At 42.1% G+C, this 16744-nt stretch overlaps 1 protein-coding gene and 1 long non-coding RNA gene across 2 annotated transcripts in view; one reads left to right on the top strand and one right to left on the bottom strand.

The window, feature by feature from the left end:
• The window catches only part of LOC144818971 (uncharacterized), a 96227-nt gene extending 95408 nt beyond the window's left edge, over positions 1–819 (bottom strand). Inside the window, exon 1 of the long non-coding RNA XR_013607188.1 lies at positions 688–819. This is a non-coding gene — a long non-coding RNA (uncharacterized LOC144818971). The remainder of the gene's footprint in view (positions 1–687) is intronic.
• EDNRA (endothelin receptor type A) overlaps positions 1–16744 on the top strand; it is a 266521-nt gene that overhangs the window by 229163 nt on the left and 20614 nt on the right. Inside the window, exon 5 of the mRNA XM_078676896.1 lies at positions 7999–8151. Coding sequence (XP_078533022.1) covers positions 7999–8151 — 153 coding nt within the window. The remainder of the gene's footprint in view (positions 1–7998; positions 8152–16744) is intronic.

Below are 16744 nucleotides of genomic sequence, written 5' to 3' on the forward strand. Positions count from 1 at the left end.
GCCTCCTTATCCATTCTATATGCTCTGATAAGCACAACCTGCTAGAGACTCCTGTTTCCTTTTAAGAGAGAGCTACAGTGTTACAGTTAAGATTTTTCACTTTTACCTGGGAAAGCGAAAGGACCAAAGGTGAAGCCTCTGTCTGCTCCTGCGCAGTGACAGCTCCCGGGAATAGTAATCTAAATAGTCTGACTGCGCAGGCAGGAGCAGTACTGCTGATTCATTCCGCCAGTGGAGTGGAGTGGCGGTGTTTATTAGTAATTATGTGTTACAAGAGTAATGCAGAATTAAAAATTCTGCCCACTCCTAGCGTAAGACTGTTTGACTTTTTCAAGAACCAGGACGGAGAAGGACGGTATTATTATGTTTTCCCCCTTGTGGGGCCAATCCTTCTCAGCCACAAGAATGTCATATGTTAGTGTCCAATTTTCCCAAAAAAGAACTTTAATGGCACGGGGAAAGTAGCTCTCAATTTGGATGTGTAAATTATATAATCGACCTGGAAAGCTAACTCTCTCGTCCAGTGTTTCCTGAACAAAATCATTAGCAGCTCTTGCCACCAGAAACTCTTGAAGAGTCTGGTGAACTATCACGACGTCTATAGCGCTGACTAGCAGTGTCAGTGCCTACTCTTTGTTCCGAAGAAGGGCATATGTGGCATATTTGAGGGAAATACCTACTGCTTACTTCTTCTTGAACTGAGGCTTCTGTTGTGGAAGTTTCTCTTCCTTTTTTATGGTGATGTCTGATGAACATTATGAGTCCATTTCCGGTTTCACGTACTCCTCTACTCTGCGCTCTGATCGGTCTGGTTTTCAGATGTGTCCTAAAAAGAACAAGAAGGATGTGTATCAGTATACTGATACCTATCAGACTGTTTAATAGATTTACGGTTCCGCAAATGATATCGTTTTTCAGAGGACTCTGATTGGGTAGATCCAACCTGTGACTTTGTCTTTTCCTTTTTTTTCTGATAATCCCATCGGTTTTTGGAAGACTCTAGTGTCTGCTTCGAGTTATCCTTAACAAAATTACCCTTACGTTGTGGTTTATAAGGTCTGGCTCCCAAATTATCTCGACTTACAAAGTGTAGGTTGCAGCAATAGTTTTTGGTAGATCATGCTCCTGGTCCGCTATTGGTAACTGCGCAAGACATAGGCATATCACCAAGGCTATTGTATCCCCTTTTATAATACTTAAAATAATTAAGGCTAGTGAGTGTGAGTTTTTTCTCCAAGTCCGGGGCATGGACAGCCCCGTATTCATTTTGAATCTGTTTTAGCACTTCTGATAAAACAGCAATGGATGATGTATCATGCGGGATAGTTAGGCTGCCCGGTTTTAGATTTAAACCTATAATAACTGATAAAACCCCACTGAAATGAAAATAGCCCTCACCAGTGTAAACAAATAAACATTGAAAAAACACGTCGCAACCACAAACTAAATGCCATTCAAAGAAAGGAGAAGGTGAGTGAAAGAGTCATTTTTGTATCTTCCTGAAGGGCGTCAATACAATGTAACTTTGTTATATAACGCAGCAGCAAGAAAGACTGGGTTCACATTATTCTGCTTGAGTTTTGTTGTTTAGGGATGTCACAAAAATATTATTTATTCCTTTTGTTTTTTTCAGTTTTGTGGTCTGTGGTCTAATTAAGCACGAGTTAGAAGCATGTTTTAGGCCTTATTTAAATATTTTAGAAACTGTAGATAATCAGGAAATACATTTGAATCTTTCACTGATAGGTAAAATGGTTGGTTTCATACGAATCTTTCCCAATATGTACCATCACATTTACCCACAGACAAAGAGTGTGTGAAACCCTTTGATACATCAGGCCCCCTCTTCTAGCGAGTTATTGATAGTAGGTGATTTGCCAAACACCCTAGGCTTTAAACATTCAATACAAGATGTAGGGACAGGTATGTGTGAAAAGAGTGCTGTCACCTAGCATCTGGGGTAGTTGGGAAAACATGACACAAGCAGATGTTTGGAAAACATGGAACATAGTGTCACTTGAAATGCTGCTGCTTAAAGTTCTTACCAAGTTCAACAAAGATTGCAGGATATTGTTTGTATGTGCAGTAATTCAGCTACATATATGAAAAAGTTGTGTGATGGCCTGTCAAAATCAATACCTGAGCTGAAGTGCTTCCCTATAAGAGACTCTTGCCATTTGCAAGATGGTATGCTGAAAGCATCTTTACAATCTTCAGAGTTAATGAAAAATGTTATTGACTTTGTAGTCCATTCTGGTGCACTGTTTCTGCGCTTTAACTAAAACACGAATACTTCAAATTTTGTGCTTTGTGTGGCATCAATGAACGAGTAATCTCAGCTGTGTCATTTAGCCAGTGATTCTCAGTCCTAGAGGCCATGAATGCTATATTATCCATGTGGCAACCGTTTACAGAATTTGTGCTTAGTGATGATGCCAAAAGCCAAGAAATGTGAGGATCTCTGGTCACATATTTATACTGATGTGAAAAGAAGTACACTCTACTGCATTCTTAGATTTTACAGGAAAACATGATTGGTGTAGTGAACATAATTAAAAAAACTAGAGTCTTAAAACACCCTTGTCTTTCAAGTAATCAGCGTAATTAGTGTAGATGTGAAACATCTTGTGAGTTGGCTAGGCAGCACATTTAGTGACTTTGGCACTGAAGTAAGTTCCATGTTAGAATTCTTGCCACTTTGTGAGCAAAGAAAAGTTAAGGAGAAATGGCTGGCAATAATGAATGGAAAAGTCCTTCACCAACCATTTGAAGTCAATGAAGCCTCACTGAGGTACTCTGTACAAGTTCTAGATACTTTCTGGAAATGGGAATTTTTCTCTGGGCACTTTGGAAAGAACTGCTTTATTTGTGACTACTTCAATAACTGAGGGCATATGCCCCCAGTTCAATGAATATTTTTCAGAACCTGTTCGAGAGAATCGCAATCTTAAGGTGCACTAGTATTGGCATATAAAGCTATGTCAGTGGTCAGAGTTAGCAAATTGTGTACTGGCTGTTTTGGCATTGCTTGTCTCAAGTGCCAATGCTGAGAGTGTATTTTCACAAATACATTTTTACATGAGAAGGAAAGAGTGAGTGTGCATGACCAAAGACTCACTAGAGAAGTATTGTATGGTGCATTACAATAGGTTTGCTTTTAAGAAATGCATTTGAACCTCATACACTCTGTATGCACACTGTTTATACATATGCACTATCAGTTCAGAAAGCAAGCAATAATAAAAGCAAATCCATAAATACCGGAAAAACACGGTTTCTATTCTTTCTTAATGGCAAGTATATTTGTAACCACTGACAAACACTTTTTTAAGGTATTGAAAACACTGGGGAAAAAACACCAGAATTTACCAAAAATAGAAACTGAAAACAGGAAAGCCTAGTGATAGTACATATTGCAGCACAAACTGTGCCCCAGGTAGCACAGTCCTCGACTGTGTAAGCATTCCTAAAGGTAGGGACATTAGGAGAATTTCAGGTTGATCTTGGGGTCCTTCATAGGGAAATACTGCTTCAAGCTGATTTGTTTTCTGTGCAACACAAAATGGAATTTCCTCCTGTTTGGTGAAAACTTTACCCATAATCGCATTTATTGCAACAAGGCTAATTGCAGGCACTGCTAAACGTGGCTGCGCAGATTGAACAGCCCATGCTGGGTTTGTTGGTATTGCTCGCATAACGAACTGTTTTAAACGTCTGTATACTCTAACTAGTCCTGTGTAAAGAACTCAAAGCTGGGAAACAGTTGATACAACGTGGGCAGAGCCACGCATGTTTAGACAACGCTAGCACTACCATGCTTTCCTGAGCCACACATATGCCTTAACCACGCATATGCATGGTTAAGGCAGTGCGCAGTCTAGCTGCTGCTCGGCGGAAGCAGGAAGGATCGGGAGAGGATGTGGCAAGGTAAGTGGGGCTAGCACTGGGTTTTGGGGGAGTGTGGGGTAGTATGCAAGAGTTGGGGGTAGTTTTTAGGGCTCAGGGGGGTCAGGGTAGTTTTTAGGGCATAGAGGAGGGTTGGGTTGTTTTTAAGGCTGAGAGGGCAGGGACTTTTTTAGGGTTCGGGGGAGGGGGTTGGTTATCAGGAGGGAGGGAGTAGATTCAGGTCTCAGGGCCAGGATGTTGGGGGGTCGTTATAGGGCTCAGGGAAGGGGGCAGGTATCTGGATAGTTTTTAGGGCTTGGGGCAGCAGGGGAGTTTTTAGTGCTCTGGGGACGGGGTCGTTTTCATGGTTCAGGAGAGGGTGGGGTGGTTTATAGGACTTGGGGGCAGGGAAGTTTTTAGGGCTGGGGGAAGGGTTGGTTTTCAGGAGGGAGGGGGTAGTTTTAAAACTCAGGGTGGGGGCAGGGGTCAGGGGGATAACACTTGCCTGATAAGTCTTAACCACAGATACGTCTTTGCCAAACATGCCTTAACTACGCATATTTCATTGTAAAGGCATGTGTAGTAAAGGCATATGCATGGTTGAGACTTACGTGGTTAAGACCGCGTGGAACCGGCAAGTGTGGTAAACACATGCGTGGTTCCATCATATAACCCTTGAAGCTCACTGTTGTGAGTGGCAATAATTGTGGATATGGTGTGTAGTTGGTTAAGGCTGGCTATGTGCCCTCTCACTTCTGAGGAGACCCAGTTTCACATTTGCTAGTGCATGTAGAATGGTGCCTTGGAACCAATTTACATGTTACTGAAATTGTAATGGTATTTCTAAATCTTCATAGTCTATGTATTGGCCTATTGCGATTGCTTCTGTGAATGTGTGAAATACTCTGGTGTTGGCATCTGCTGCAGGGTAAATGCCCCATGAATAGAACACCTATATTTTATACACTTTATGGTCCTCTACCAAGAAGGTAACATCTCCAGCCCTTGGTGTTGTAACATATGTGTTACAGCAGGTCTGCAATTAAGTGGAATAGCCACTGGTACTGTGTTTGTAATTGTTTATGAACACATTTCACAGAAGGGAAAAAACTATAGTGGGATGATCCTTTTAAAGCTTCAAGCTTGAACAACCTACAGACAAAAATAGGGAATCCCTATTGAGCTAAGGAGGAGTGTTCCCTAACACTACGGATACCTCAGTATAAGGTGACAAGGGGATTTTGGCACACGTAAGAACTACTCAGAAGACCCATTACATAAGTACCTTAGCTATAATGTTGGTGGTGCAGTGGTGTACAGTCCCTACTAATTAAGTAGCACTGTGCATTTGGACAAAATCATACATTCAGAATATGATGTCCAAATTCCTGGCTAGCTCACAGTGCGCCATCCAGACCCCTAAACCTGACAGGGTACCGGATAGTCACTCAACACAGGAGCCTCAGAGGGAAACTGCGAAAGAGACAGGCCGCCCCCCACTCACAACATTATCAACAATAAAGGCCTTCCCTATAATACTCTGGGATATATATCCCTAGGTGAATTGTTTCTCTTTTACTATTAACAAACCGAGGGTGATGTTGACCCTCGGTTTGTTAATAGTAAAAGAGAAACAATTCACCTAGGGATATATATCCCAGAGTATTATAGGGAAGGCCTTTATTGTTGATAAGGGTACCGGATAGTGCCTGCAACCTCAGAACATGACCACTCTAATTCCCCCAGGACATTGTGGAAACAGACCTACCCTTTTGTTGTTATCTCAGGCTTGCCCAAAGGGAGACATAAGAAATACACAAATTGGCATTTCAAACATTTTTTGAAGCAATTGGATTTGTGTGTAAAGTACAAGAGCTGCAATTATTAGCAGAAGGAAATAAACAATTGTTACCAGCATTACAAAATTGGTGATAATTAATAATTCAACTATTATTATTGTTGCAGTGATTATATGAATACATGTTATAATGATACTCCTACCTGCCTAAACTACCTATACTAAAGAGAGGATAGGTTGAATGCGGTCTGCCAGACCACTTGGAAAACCTGACTCCCCATTTACCTGTGTGAGTGATGTATCTAGAAGCCAGTCTGGAATAGAAAAGGTGTCTGTCCTTTTCAGGATAGTGATAAGAGTCAGCAAGGCTGGAAATCAGTCTCAGACGAATGTCCAGGAAAATCCATGGAAGTGCTTCTCTTCTGAACCAAAGTTCAGGAGCAGGTTGTATACTGAAAACCAGTTCCATTCACAGCATGCCTGATTTATGTTTCATATGTTATTATTTGTTTTTCTGACTCAGAGCTGTACCTAATGGACAAACAAGATGTGGGGAACGTGCTCAGTGTACTTTTACCCTTGAACAGAATGTAAAATGTAGTGATAAAATGCTTACGAAGAAATGTGCATTGCAAGCAGAACACTTTCTGAGTAAGTTGTCATATGTGTGGAAAAGCATGTTAAAAGTCATTGTCTAAAAAGATGTCAATTTTAAATGTGTTACTCAAAATGGACGCTCATGTGCAGGAGCCCTATTGAACCCCACATCAGTAATACTCTCTTCTATGTTACTGTCGCATTTCTTAATATAAACCCACAGCTCAGAATAGTCCCCGTACTGCCTACTTTGTCCAAAAAAACATCTTTGGTCGTCCCTTTATGCACTAGCTGACCTGTTACAATGCAATCAGATGTGAATGCCTGCCATTCTTGCACCTCTACCACCACTATTGCTTACAACCGGTCAAAACAGAGAAGGAAAAGATTATTGAAGTAATGGAAATTACCATTAAGTAATCAAAATATTTACTGTTCTTGTCCTTCATTTTCATAGTGTATAATATTTGAGGCTGTGCCATAGTGACATGATCCTGCTTCAGTCAAAAGAAGTATAACAATAAAACTACAGCAGTTGAATGGAAGATTTAATGAAACTAAGATAGAATTATCCATCTCTATAGTAAATACAGATGTAAGACTTTTGGACACAAAATAACAAGAACCTGTACCTCTTAACTTTCCATATGCGGTGGAGGTAAAAGTATTAGAACTCTACTTAACAAAACTCTGTTAAAGGTGTGTGAAATAAGCTTCAGAAACATTCTCTCAAGTAAAATCAATACACATAGTTGACTTACTTGCCCCGGACTTAGTAGTGGAACTTAATAACATTCTCTCAGGGGCAGCTCCTCTGCTGTGGCAGAGGAGCATCACCCCACTGCTTTTAAGTAGTGCACTGCTAAGTAAAAGAAACATAAAATGATAATAACTTTAATCATTATCATTTTATGTTTCCTGCTGCTTTGGGGGTGGGCGGGGCTGCTCTGCACTCGGAGCAGGGCAGGGGAGGAGTGGTTTGCCCACTCCTAGGTGCACATGACTGTTTGGCCCGCCAAAACAGTCATGCACACTTTCCCTGTTCTCCATGCAGGCTGCATTGCAGCCTGTGTTGAGAACTATCCCAGGCCCCATTCCCTGGTTGAGGGTCATACCAGGATGCTCAAAACCAATCACAACACTGCAGTGCAGCTTTGTGATTGGTCAGGGGAGCCTGGGTGCTTACCAATCACAAAGCTGCATTGCAGCATTGTGATTAGCCAGGGGAGCCTTTCCTGTGCTTCCTGTGCCTCAGTGTTTTTATATTTTTGTACCGTTTTCTCCCCCTCCCTCCCTTGCGACCCCCACGTGCCCACACCCATCTTACCACCCGCGAACCATGCCGGCCTCCACGGCATTCTCTGCTCATTATGATCAGCAGGAAGAGGGTAACCTGATAGGGTCATGGAACTGGAAAAGGAGCAAATATAGCAGAAATATATATATATATATTTTTTTTACTTAAATTGGTTTCATGTTGCCCAAAAAGTAAACAAATCTAAATATCATGAATACGCTGGAGGGTTTCATTTGTTTTTCAGGCTCAGGCTATTTTTGCTTTTAGATGTTATGTTGGTCTGCATGCAGTGTCGAAGTGTTCCAATAAATATTCTTATTCCGACATGAACACTTGCTTTGATTCTTTTTCAAGTATAACTCGCTTTAATGTACGTACAATTGCATAAAGTCTTTATCTCCCGTCTTTCTTTGCTTTTCAGACTTACCAAATTTGGAAGGACTGGTGGCTGTTTGGCTTCTATTTCTGTGTGCCCCTGGCTTGCACCGCCATTTTCTATACTCTAATGGCATGCGAAATGCTAAACCGAAGGAAAGGCAGCTTGAGAATAGCTCTCAGTGAACATCTCAAGCAGGTAAACATTACTTTACAAATATGAACATAGGAAAAAAGTCATCTTGAAAGTACCATATTCTGTTAGACCATTAGATATGTTTTTTGGCAACGTTTTAGTTGACAAATGTTTGTTCCAGAGTGTACATTTTCACGTCCATTGTAATCCATGCAGAAAACCACAAAAGACTCATATGCACTTATACAAGGACAACACGAAACAAGCATCAGCAAAGCCAATAGGTAGGGCCTATGCACGAGTTTTTGGCTTTACCAACATGTTTAGCCATGTTGTACACCTGCGACTGCTGTTCAGCATGGCTAAAAGTTAGGGGGGTAAAGGAGAGTAGAGTGTTGTAAAGTGGAGTAGAGTGGAGTGTTATGGAGTAGCATGGTGATTTCTAGAGTGGCGTACCATTGAGTGAAGTAGAGTGGAATTGAATGTTGAGGAGTGTCATTGCGGGAGCAGAGTGTCGTAGAATGGAAGAGCCTAAACATACAAATGGGAAGGAGGCAATCTAACGCCCCAGTTACTAGGGAACTGTAAGCAACAGATACGTTTCCCCAAAAAGGACTGTCTGTTACAGGTGGCAGGTAACAATGACAAGCTCCAATCAAAAGATACTGAATTTCCTCCATTAGTCACAAATCTTCCTACTAATACTAATAACCCTATGCTGTGCTGTTTGCAAATCCCCATCAGCATTCAGTCCAGCTGTGGGATTTGAAGGAAACCTTAGCCCTGAGGCCGTTAGTATCTCACAAGAAGTTGGGTGTGGGAAGGCAAGGTGGGTGTAGCCCTGTCTTATACACACAGAGAAATTAGCTTTAGGAAGTAGAGAATTATGAGGCATCTTAAATATTTCATCCAGAATATATTTCCAGTGGGGAAGAAGACATTTGGAAGGATAATATATACTCAAACTTCTATCGGCTCTCCCAGGCCTGGACATGCCTAAGTCTAAAGATCTTGAATACATTTCCTTTATACCGGGGACAAAGGTGGACCCATGGGAGGCCGCCAAAGTGCTGTTCCGAGAAGTGGAGACAGCAAGACATGTTGCTTGAGGTAAGAGAACTGGCATGTGGTCAGGGTGCTTAACTCTTTGTCAAAATAGTCGCAGCAAACAAAACCCAGAACAGCAAAGCAACCCCAATTGTCATCGGAATAATTTCTATACATCCAACACATAAAAAGAAGAGACTGTTGGAAGATTGTTTATATGCAGGAAGGGTTCCCTTCCTGTACATAAACAATCAGAAATGGCGTTTCCAAATTCTATGTGTGCTGCATTAGCACACATAGAACTTGTAAAACATAATTTATTTAAAGGATTGTTTATGTGCAGGAAGGGACACCTTCCTGTACATAAACAATCATTAGAGGTTATTTCCTTATTCTATGTGTGCTGCAAAATGCAGGACGCATAGAAAGAGGAAAACAACGAGGAGAAATTAATAAATTTCTCCTTGTTGCGCCTCCCCAAGCCTCCCCTGGGGAGGCGTAGCATTCAGACACCTTTCCAGATGTATGATTTCTTGTAAATCTGGAAATGTGTCTGGTTCCATGGGTATTGCATGGGAACACCCACAGCAACACCCATGGAACGGCTCTTTTACGCAAAGTGCTGCGTCTAAAGGGGCCGTATTTAGAAGGACAAGAAAAGCTAAGCAAAGTGGCTTTTCCTATCCTTGTAAACGTGGGGCAGAAAAATGCACTGCCAGTGCGTCACAAAAATTGACGCAATGGCAGTGTAAGAGGCTTGTAAATCTGCCCCAAAGTCAGGAACAGAGACGATTCAGATCAAGAAGGATCCAGCTAACAATAAAAGGGTGTGCTGGTTGGCACAAATTGAATGGCGACAAACCTGCATAGGCAACAGGACAATGCTGGCTCTAAAAACCTCATCTCTTCAAACCACCTACTTATGTTGCAACTGTGCTCCTGGAATGTTCGAGGCTTAAACAATCTTATCGCAAATACTGAAGTGATGGAGGAAATTAGTAAAAATTATACAGTATGTTTGCAAGAGACGTGGCAGCTGGCTGCAACGACATGGCAGGATTACTTTGAAATCTTTGCTCCAGCTGAACCATCTGCCAAAGGGGGGTAATTTATCCAGAGGGGTTTCAATTCTTATACTTAAATCTTTGGTGCTTGAGGTAAGAGAACTGGCATGTGGTCTGGGTGCTTAACTCTTTGTCAAATTAGTCGCAGCAAACAAAACCCAGAACAGCAAAGCAACCCCACTTGTCATCTGTAACATGAAGAGCTATATGAATGGGCTACTGTGAAGGGATGAATTCCCTTCACGCAATCAGGGTTAAGACGCGGTTATGGTGCTGAGGATATTTTGGCTATCCTCACCTCCCAGATTTAGGCCAAAAACATCAAAGTTGCTCCTCCCCTCTATGCTGCATGCTTCGATTATACCACTGCATGTGATAAAGTAGATAGAGCTAGGCTCTGGCTGAAGCTTTAGAACTGGGGAATTGTAATTGTAATTTAAATTTGTAACACGCATTATCACCCAGAGGTCTCTAAGCGCTGTCAGAGGGCACACCTGGACTAGGTGGAGAGAGGGGAGAGAAGGCTTCTAAGTCGTACCCCATGCTTCCAGGAAGAGCACGGTTATAAGCTTCTTCCTGAAGGGAAGGAGATTCACTTCCTGTCGTAGGCTCACTGGAAGGCTATTCCAGGCCAGGGGGATCGAGGTTGAGAATGCTTGCCCTCCCACGGAGAACAGTTTGAAGCGGGGCAGACCAAAAGGGTGGCCTCTGCTGAACGCAGTGTCCTACTAGGGACATAGGGGACAATGCGGTCCTTGATATAACTTGGGGCTTGGCCATACAGGGTTTTGTGTGTAATGCAGAGACCCTTAAATGTAATTCTCTGCCTGATTGGGAGCCAATGGAGATCGCGTAGCAGGGGTGTGCATGCGTCCATCTTGTTTTTTTAAAAATTAGTCTTGCTGCGTTGTTCATGACGATTTGTAGTCTGGCCAACAGTCGTTGAGGGAGGCCAGCGAACAGAGTGTTGCCATAGTCCAGACACGATAGGATCATTGCTGAGACCGCCCGTCTGAGTGTAGCCAAGGTGAGGAGTGGAGACAGTTTTCGCAGCTGTCTCAGGAGGCCGACACAAGTACCTACGACTTCCGAGACTTGTTGTGTCATAGAAAGTTTGGCATCGATTTTGATTCCCAGGTTTTTCACGGCCACTGCCAGTTCAGGAAAAGGCCCAAGTTCTTTCGGCTATTCCATAGATTGGAAGCTGAGGTAACCGCCAGTACCTCTGTTTTATCGGGTTTATTTTTAATGAGTTGGCTGACATCCAATTAACTGTGAATTTTAATATGAATTCCTGCTAATCTGTTGAGAGCTACGATAACGTTATACTTAGAGACCTGGGTGAGAGATAACATTTGTGCCAATTGCATTACATCACAATAGATATGGACAAATACGGGGGTGAATTTTACCCCCCCTGCTATTTAAACTCTGCTTTGCAGATATAAACAGTGCCTTAACCAAAGTAAGAGCCTTTCCACCCAAGCTTGCGGGTACCCACATTCAGTGCTTACAGTATGCAGATGATATGATTATATTAGATCACACAAGGTGGGCTTGCAATGATTCTTGGATGCCCTATCACAGTACTGCAAGAAAAAATAGTTAGTTTACAAAGCCAATGGTAAGCAATGATTGGAATATAATCCCAGGGAAGCTTTCTGAATGTCCCCAAATGTTGTTATCAAACCAGACAGTTGCACAGCCTGGAGGCTTCGACCTAAAAAGGGACCCTGTATCTAGAAAAATGGGAAGCACAAGACATAGGACGTCCACACACCAGATACGCACATACCTGTGTCAGTCCTTCATATAAAAAAGAAATTAAAGGGACCTGAAGATTTATTACTATCCTGGCACCAGCATTAACAAATGCCCAAGTTGGCAAGATATTGTCTATCCCTGCATTCTACCTTTGTCACTGTTTTCCTATCTTTCTCTTTCTCTCTCACTATCTTTCTCTCTTAAAGTCTGACAATGAAAAATAAGTCTCAGTTGCCAAAACTGAATCTTGATAACCACCACATGCAACCAATGTTGCAACTGGTGCTATGTAAAGTGCTCTGATACCCGATATCTTCAGCTCTAGTTTGCGCTATATAGAACTCTAAAAAAAAACCAAAAAAGGCACAAATAAATCACTGCCTATACTCATGTTTAGATACCCTAATCCTTAAACATAAACCTTGAGGTCTCTTGACAATGAACTAGAAAATTTATTAAGTTATCATTTAAAGGATATATTGTATATTAAAATTGACCCAAATGTTATTAATCTTTAACAGCAAACCTCTTTTGAAATATATACATTCTTTTGAAACAAGTTATGGGTTGATTGAAAGAATATATTCACTAACTTTCATTCTATTTAAATTACAATTATGATGTAAGTTTAAATGTGTGTTATAACTGGACATACACACAGCGTTTGATCTATATAGAATACTATTGAATTTGACAATATGTCCTCTCTGGATGGCTTGGGTCAATAGAATGAAATGTCTTTACGAAAATATATTTTGGGAATAAGAGTTTGGCTGCCAAACATTTGTCCGGAACAGATCAGCATATTATAAGACCATTACCCTCTATTATGCAGCTGGAAAAGAAGACTCTTTTTAACTTTCTGGTAGAGTCCTTCTTCCCTTTCAATTATTTAATTTCCATATAACCCCTTCTCCAATCACCTAGATTCTTTTCATGCCAATGCCTACCAGAGCCAATATCCTGGTAAACAATCCAGAAGGAGAAAGGGCTAGAGGGAAAGAGGACTTTGGCGAGGAAGACTTGAACTTGGAGTAAGGAAGATTACTGCTATGTAATCAGAACATTTTGTCCTTCTCTGTCTTACATCATAACCAGCACCTGGGATGCAGGATAATAATTTTATTTAAGGAAAACAACTTAGATGTTAAATAGAAGCAACATCCATAACGCTAGTAACAAAACAACCACTACCCATTCCTAAGACATCAAAGTATCAGTGCTAGAAAAAAAGTGTTAGAATGTTCCCAAGTACCTGCCCCACATATATCACAAATGGAAATCCCGCTAATATCTGCCCATAGGTAAGCATGACCCTGTTTGATTACCTTTGGACCCATTCAAGTGACAACTTCCCCAGATATGAATATGTTTGGTATATAGCCAGCCTACCCCAACGGCTCAAAGAGACAATAGAATAATTTTTCCCTTGTCAGTGTTCTCAAAGGATACAAAAAGGGATTCTGAAACATGAAATTCCTTGTAAATGACCAGTGTCCTGCAGACATCTAAAGATTGAAAAGCATCACCTATGCGATCAATTTGAAAAACTGAACGAAAGATTTCCCTGGATGAAGGAACGGAAGGAGGACTCTTCTAGAGAGTTAGACAGAGTCTTCCTTCCCTGCTATGCACGGGAGTGTAATGGTCTCATGAGAGTCATGTATCCACACATGTCCAACGGGGCTGAGGAAGTCTAGGATGCAAACAAATGAACCAATTACTTACTGTTAATCTTCATTACCCTTAGGATAATCCCCCTTTTCGTAGTCATTCATTGTGAGGATTTTCACCGCCAGACAAAGAGTGCTACACAAGCTTTTTCTTTAAAACACATGCAAAGTAAATGTTCATAAGGACCCTCCTTTCCACCCCCACATCCTGCTATTGCTAAGTTAATATAATTATGTTCCAGGAGAGGAGGGAGTATGAGACCATATTATAATGAGGAGAACTATCCTAAGGGTAATGAAGATTACTATTACTGGTAAGTCATTGGATCATTACCCCTACATCTGGTCTGCTCGTCTTAGTGATTACTTGTGAGGATGTACCCAAGCAATAAGAAAGACACAAGTATATGCTCAGAACCAATATATTTATAGAAACTACTTAATTGCTGTTTTCATAACAGATAAATCAAGATTGTCCATATAATTACAAAACAAATCCAACCTATAGTATGACAGAAAAGTATTAGGGGTTGCATGGCTGCTCTACATATCCCTGAAGTGAAACTCTTCCAGTCTCAACCCATGATGCAGCTATTGCTCTGGTTGAACTTGCCATAATATTACTGGGTAATTCCAACCCCATAGATGTATAGGACTGAGACATTACATGCCTCACCCATCCTGTGGTTATGGTATTGAAGACTTCCTTGCCTTTCCATGCTGTTCCGTAGAAAACAAAAAGAAATTGAGAAGCCCTGAAGGATTTTGCAACATTTAAATAAATCAAAAGGGCCCTTCTTACATCAAGGGTTGAAGGAACAGTATTTAAAGACTGGAAAACCAACAGAGTAATCTCCTGGGCAGAATGAAAATGAGACTGTACCTTGGGTATACATTTTGGATCGGGTCTCAGAACTACCCTGTCTGGAGTATGGGTAGGATATTAACAATGAGGTTAGTTCCCCTAACTGACTTGCAGTAGTTATTTAAACTAAGAAGGTTACTTTTGAAGTTATCCAGGAAATATTAGCCTTATCGAAAAGCCTCAAATTGGTCCTTTTGTAAGCCCTCCAGAACCACAGAAATATTCTGTGAAGGAATATGGGAAGAAACCAATGGCATCTTTAACTTAAAACCTCTCAGGAGTTTGTTTACTAATGGATAGATAGCAGAACGATTCCCCCTGGACTTTCTACAAGACATGATAACTGCCCATTAGGAGAGGATACGTTGAAAGGAGCTAATCATTTAGCAAAACCGTCCCTAAGAAATCCAGAATATTAAATGGATCTCCCTAGTCCCGACACTAGATTAATGCCCACAATTGAACACCAAGGCCAGTGTTTTCTGTAAGGAAATGACTCTTTTTGTATGTTTTTAGACTGATGCTTCTGTTTTTTTTACTCTGAGTGTGCTCTGAGGTTTGTTAACTAGACCTCAGTGCCAGTGCCCTGACCCTAAAGTGTATGTCGAATTGATGCACCCAATTAGAAATGGCTAGCTTACTTGTAAGTCCTAAGTAAGTTGTACCTTGGTATCCAGGTCATGTAAGTTAGAAAGGTAACTGAGATCTTGCAGCACTGATATTGCCAGCTTGGAGGTTCCCCTAGTACAACAAGTCCCCCAGTCTGCCGTAGTTGTGCACTACTTGCCCAACCTTGCCATTGGAAGCAATGGCAAAGACACCACTTCCCCTAACCGTGTGTGTAAGTTGCCCCTCTAGCAGGCCTACCGAGCTCTAAAGGCAGGGCACAACATATGACACTGACAGGACATGCACTTACGGTAAAACCAGCAAAACTGTCATTTTTACTGTGGAAAAACTTGTTTGCCCAATTGACGAGTACACAGCTGCACACTGACACCTCAGCAGTGCCAACTCATGATCGGTGTGGCCAAAGTAGGCACTCTAAGATATCAAACCAGACCTCAATGCCAGTGACCTGACCCTAAAGTGTATGTCAAATTGCAGCACCCAATTGAAAATGGCTAACTTACCTGTAAGTCCCTAGTAAATGGTACCCTGGTACCCAGGGCATTTAAGTGAGAGGGGTACCCAAGGGATTGCAGCACTGATTATGCGACCTTGGAAGTCACCCAAGTAAAACAAGCCACCCAGTCTGCCGGAGTTGTGCACTACTAGCCCGACTTTGCCATTGGAAGCAATGGCAAAGACACCACTTCCCCGGAACAAGTGTCTAAGTCACCCTTCTGGCAGGCCTACCAAGCCATAATGGCAGGGTGCAACATATGACACAGGCAGGACATGTACTTTGCATGTGTTGACAGTAAAACCAGCACAACTGTCATTTTTACTGTGAAAAAACTTGGTTGTCAAATTGACGTCTACACACTAACATCTCAGCTGTGCACACTCCTGAATGGTGCGACCAAAGTAAGCACTCCAAGGTATCAAACAACTTGATACAGTAAGCATGACTTGCATCTCAAGTTGAAATTAGTGTACCTTGTTGCAATGTGCATCCTGGGATAGCCAGATGCAACACTCCACAGGAAGTGGTCCCCAGGTGGAAGGGAACCTTGTAGCCCATTGGCTAACAACTGCATACTGCCATGAAGGCACCTTCCTTGCATAAAGGGGGCACCCTTGGCACCCTGACCTCAGATCTCAACGGACTTGGAAGAAGGACTAAAGGAGGACTGACCTGCTGCACCAAGGGACCAGCAAAGAGAGGTTGCACCGAAGAAGACTGCACCTGCTGCTCCTGGTGGTTAGTGAAGAGAGGGACTAAGCCTGCATGTCCTGCTCAGGGAAGAGCTGTCTCCAGAGCCCAGTTAAGCCAAGAACATTCCAAGAGCCAGTTGACTGGCCTCCTGTAACAACACAAGGACACAAAAGCTGAAGAAGTCTGCTGGGGCAAGTTGGTATCCCAAAACCTTCATTTCACTACCACCATCACCGTGCAGCACCGTGGACCAAGACCTGAAGCACAGAGCAGCACCTAAGTTCGCTGACCCCAGGAGTGCTGTCAGAAAGTTGCTGGGGGTCTCAGAATGCAAGATATAGACCCAGGAAGGTTTGTCCGGTAATCGCGACAACCGGCATCTGGTAGTCCAGTGTCGACTGAACTTCAGCCAGACTGTAGA

This window comes from Lissotriton helveticus, chromosome 2_1 (genome assembly GCF_964261635.1).
Source record: "Lissotriton helveticus chromosome 2_1, aLisHel1.1, whole genome shotgun sequence".
Classification (NCBI taxonomy): domain Eukaryota; kingdom Metazoa; phylum Chordata; class Amphibia; order Caudata; family Salamandridae; genus Lissotriton; species Lissotriton helveticus.